Here is a 4418-nt window from a genome sequence, read left to right as displayed (position 1 = left end):
ATAATGCAGACATCCCAAGTTCCAAAAAGTCATTTCCGGGAGACCGGGGGGGCCCGGGGGGGGACGGACGGACGGCGGACGGCGGACGGGGGGGGGTTGGAGTCCCTCCCACAACGAAAGCTTATTGGTGTATTTTGCTGACCAAACCAATCGGCGCGCTCTCTCTCGCAACCCAGTCGCCCGCACTCGCATCTCTCTCGCGTAATCCAAAATCGCGGATGTTTTACCTAGCTCGCGGGCATCAGGGAGCCACTGTCAATATCAGGGAGACTCCCGGAACTTCCGGGAGACTTGGGATGTCTGATAATGGGCGGGGGCGACCTGAAGTCAACAGGTGAGGGGTTTTCAGGCGTAATCACATCCTTTTTATAAGGACACCAGAAAAAAGATTCGGCGTGGAATGTCATTGCAGGAGTCAAAGAGACTACAGCGGCAATATCGCGCGATTATGCGTGAATTCGCGAGATCTCGTGCGTTCTCGCGACGCTCGGTAGCCGGCGGAGACGCACCTGAGCGCATCACAAACAGTCATGTGTGAGTTGGTGGACGGCAAAGTACGCTGTCGTTCCGGAGCAGAGCTGTTCTGCAACTGTTCCGCATGCTGTGTATTTTAGCCTTTACTGATTTGCTGTTTCAGATCCAGGTGGTGACTTTTTTTTTTTTTTTTTGGACAGGCATGTATGATTAATATATTTTAAAGCAGAGCATATCATACAAGATAAACATTATAGAATCCAGAGAAGCACAGCAGTGGAACAAAAACCAAAACTACACACACGTCTGTGTTTGAATACATTACAAAGAAAATTTCAATATTCATGTGCACCAGTTCATCAAAACACAGCTCCACTATGTCACCACAGCTGACATCACACCTGACGCTGACAGGTGGTGGTCATTCTGAACTCTGTGTGTCGTTATTGTTTTTGGACAACAACAAATTATTTTTTTAAATGAATTAAACTGCAGCTATGCAAATATGCAAAAACTGCAAATATGTCCACTTTTGTAATGGTGTCTATGTTATTTTCAAATATGTTACTTTTTGTACTTCTACTTGACTATATTTCAGCGAGAATATTGTACTTTTTACTGCACTACATTACATATGACAGCTAAAATCATTAGTTACTTTGCAAATGGAGATTTGACCTAAACACACAAACGGGTGCTCTTTCCCTCTCAACTTCTCAAATGCTTCTTGAAATAAGTTTGGTTCCCAAAGAGAATAGATCAAATGTTTAAATAGAAGAATCCCAATCATTTATACAATGTACAGCATACTTTAAAAGTACTTTCTTTTTAATTACTCTGGCAGATTAAATGCTACTTACATATGCATCAGTAGTACCCCTCCTCTGTAAGGCGCTTTGATTAAAGCGTCAGCTAAATGACTATAAATAAATGTTAATGTATTAACAGTCTTACAAATAACGTGTGGGGCAGCTGGTCAGTGGAATAGCTTCTGGGTTTCTGCCTGTGAGAACTTGGCAAAGGCATTGAGTAAAACCTTCATTTTAGAAGGTTTTACTCAATGCCTTTGCCAGTTCTCCTGGTTGAAACTGTTGGTCTGTAAATAATATTTTAAAGTACTGACTGTCACAGTCATGTTGTGTAGTTTATCAAATGTACTGTTTGTTCTGATCAAATGTAGCTCCTGCCCTGGCAGCAGGTCAGAGTCGAAATACAGTCCATCATAGTCACCATGACATTCATGGTTCACATGGTTCCCATTGAGACATTTGAATTTGTCTAACACTACATACCTCCAAAACTAATGACATTTTAGTGTCAGGTCATCTTCTAAAATAAATACAACATTAATAACTAAGAGAACTGTTTGCAGCCTAAGATTTAATACAATGGGTTTGAATAACATTCAATCAATATTACAACACTGGTTAGTCATAAAAGCTAACCTTTTCATAAACAGCACAGAACATGCATCACAACATTTTGTTCTGATATGAAGTAAAAGGCTAAATGAGGCACCAATGCATCATCACACAACTGTCTAGACATATTCACTGTTAAAGGAACCCAATATGTAACGTACTATATGAAATCATAAAATGACCATGCCATATCAGCAGAGATGAGGAAAACTAAAATCTTCCTGACAACAATAATACAGCCAGTGTGTCTTTTGAAATTATCCTTGCCAGACATAATTGGTGTAGGTGTACTCTAAAATGCCTCTAGGTGTGAATGGTTGTGTGTCTCTGTGTGCCCTGTTATAAACTGGTGACTTGTCCAGGATGTACCCCGCCTCTCACCCAAAGTCAGCTGGGATAGGCTCCCAACCCACCATGCATGCACCATGGAAAAAGCAATTAAAGATAATGGATGGATGGATGGATGGTGCCTCTTCAGTATTTTAAGTGTACTATAGTACCCATTTTAACCACTAGCTGTCAGTGTTACACATAGTTACATACTGTTCCTTTAATAAAAACCAACCAGCTAGATTGAGTAATGTCTTAGATGTTTTGACACCTCACTTTGAAAATATTTTGTTCATCTAACATAGAAGCCAAAGTAAGTAAGACTGACACATTTTACTCAGAACTAAAAAGTCTTGGCACTCCTTCCTACAACCAACACACATTAACAAGGTCAAACTAACTACAGCCACACTGACTGTGTTAATAAAGCAGCCAAAATAAATATATTAAATCTGCTGAAATAAATCCACAAAAGAACAATATGTACAATCATTGCTGGATGGTTCAAAAAAACATTTGCATAGATGTGACTGCATATGGCTTCAAATAACAAGGCAGCTAAAGATCTGGCATCTGACATTTAATGTACAGATCACACTGTTTGTCTGCTGACACCGTTTCAGATACATGTGTTGTATTTGAGATTTGAGTGTGTTCTGGGTGCAGGATGTTCCTGGGCAGTTAGCGTGTTGCCCTCTGAGGTCATGTCAACATCAAAAATAACAAAATCAGTCCATTCAGTGGACTGGCCATAGCCAGCAGTCTACAGAGACTTTAAATTCACGCAAATCGCAGGTTCAGTTTGAACACTTTAATCAGTCAGTCTCCCAATTTAAAGAATGCAATGCTAAACTGCTGCAGAAAATTAAACAGAAAGAGTGACATGTAACTATAATCAAATATGACACTATGTACTACTTTTATTTGACAGTTGAAAGCTGAAGCAGGAAAGCCATAGAGAGAGGGGAGTGATGTGCAGCAAATTGTCCTGACTGAACTACAACTATTGTATGTGGCTCTTTAGTTTGGGAAGATCTCTTTTGAGGTTTTTAAATATCTCTTTTATAGTAATGAAGCTCTATCTCATGGACACACTGACTGAACCTTGGTGTGCTGCTGAACGTTTAATAAATTTCACTTCTTCTTTTTAATGCTTATTTGGTGTATTCTGTGGGTGGAGACAAAGTGTCCATCTCCAGCTTCTTCAGAGTCTGCTGGACTCCCTTCTCTACCCTGTGGAAGTGCAGCCTTTTCAAGAGGCTCTTCTGCTGCTGACGCCCCCACTCCAGATCCCTGAGGAAAACCTGCACACAAGGGGAACTGGGTGACTGACATGCCTCAAAACCTCATGAACCTTTTTGTTCATATGAGTGTTCCATGTCTGCAAACACTCCTCATCAACATGTGGCAATCAATCATGGAGTGGTGTGCAAAATTAACACCACCCAAAACATTTCCTGTCTTCCTGTGATTCACAAAATGTTACAAAAGAAAAAAAAGTGACTGAGCAGAGCTGCACTGTGACAGACACATCCTCTGATTTCATACAGAAAATAGACATAATCTTGACAGATTTCATGCACACATACGTTAACAAGCTTTTAAAAACACACACTGGTTGAGTCTGACTAAAACCTGAATTATACTTCTGAACTTCTGAATTCTCTTTACTATTTTCTGGAATCAGTTCCACATGTGTGCAGATGTATTATCCTACTGGGTTTCTTTGTTTCTATACATTTGGCAGTGTAGCAGACTGCTATATACCTTAAGCTCCTGCTTGACACGTTCGCGGTCCCAGGAGGAGGCATTCTTTCGTATCACGCTGAGGATAGGGTGCCAGTCCTGTGAGATATCTGAGCCTTCAGTGACTGAAGCCAGGACTCTGACCCGCCGGCCACTGGCGTTCTGGCTCTTGGGAACACCTCGGACATACAGGGACTGCTTCCCGACATCACTGAGAGGGTTCAAATACAGGCTACACAAACACACAAGATAATACATCAACTTACTACATGACAGCTTGTGTTCACAAAGGTCAACTTTCATTGTGTCTCTGCAGTTCATGTATGTTCTTCCCCTGTTCTTAATGTTTAGAAATGATTTTTAATTGTCATTAGTTCAGGCAAGCTACATCTACTGACAAATTTACCTCATTCATTATAAGCTCATATGACACTGATAACTAAATAT

General features: G+C 40.7%; 1 protein-coding gene across 1 annotated transcript; it reads right to left on the bottom strand.

The window, feature by feature from the left end:
- Window positions 1-1834: 1834 nt before the first annotated feature.
- Window positions 1835-4244, bottom strand: LOC113746181 (NLR family member X1-like). Its single transcript, XM_027280947.1, has 2 exons — window positions 3993-4244; window positions 1835-3529 (listed from the first exon to the last, which is right to left on the bottom strand). The coding sequence occupies exons 1-2, from the start codon at window positions 4227-4229 to the stop codon at window positions 3380-3382; spliced, it is 387 nt and encodes a 128-aa protein (XP_027136748.1). The 5' UTR covers window positions 4230-4244; the 3' UTR covers window positions 1835-3379.
- Window positions 4245-4418: the final 174 nt, after the last annotated feature.

The sequence above is a fragment of the Larimichthys crocea genome, chromosome VII (assembly GCF_000972845.2).
Source record: "Larimichthys crocea isolate SSNF chromosome VII, L_crocea_2.0, whole genome shotgun sequence".
NCBI lineage: Eukaryota > Metazoa > Chordata > Actinopteri > Sciaenidae > Larimichthys > Larimichthys crocea.
Note: the sequence above shows the minus strand (reverse complement) of the source record. Positions and strands in the feature narration are given on the sequence as shown.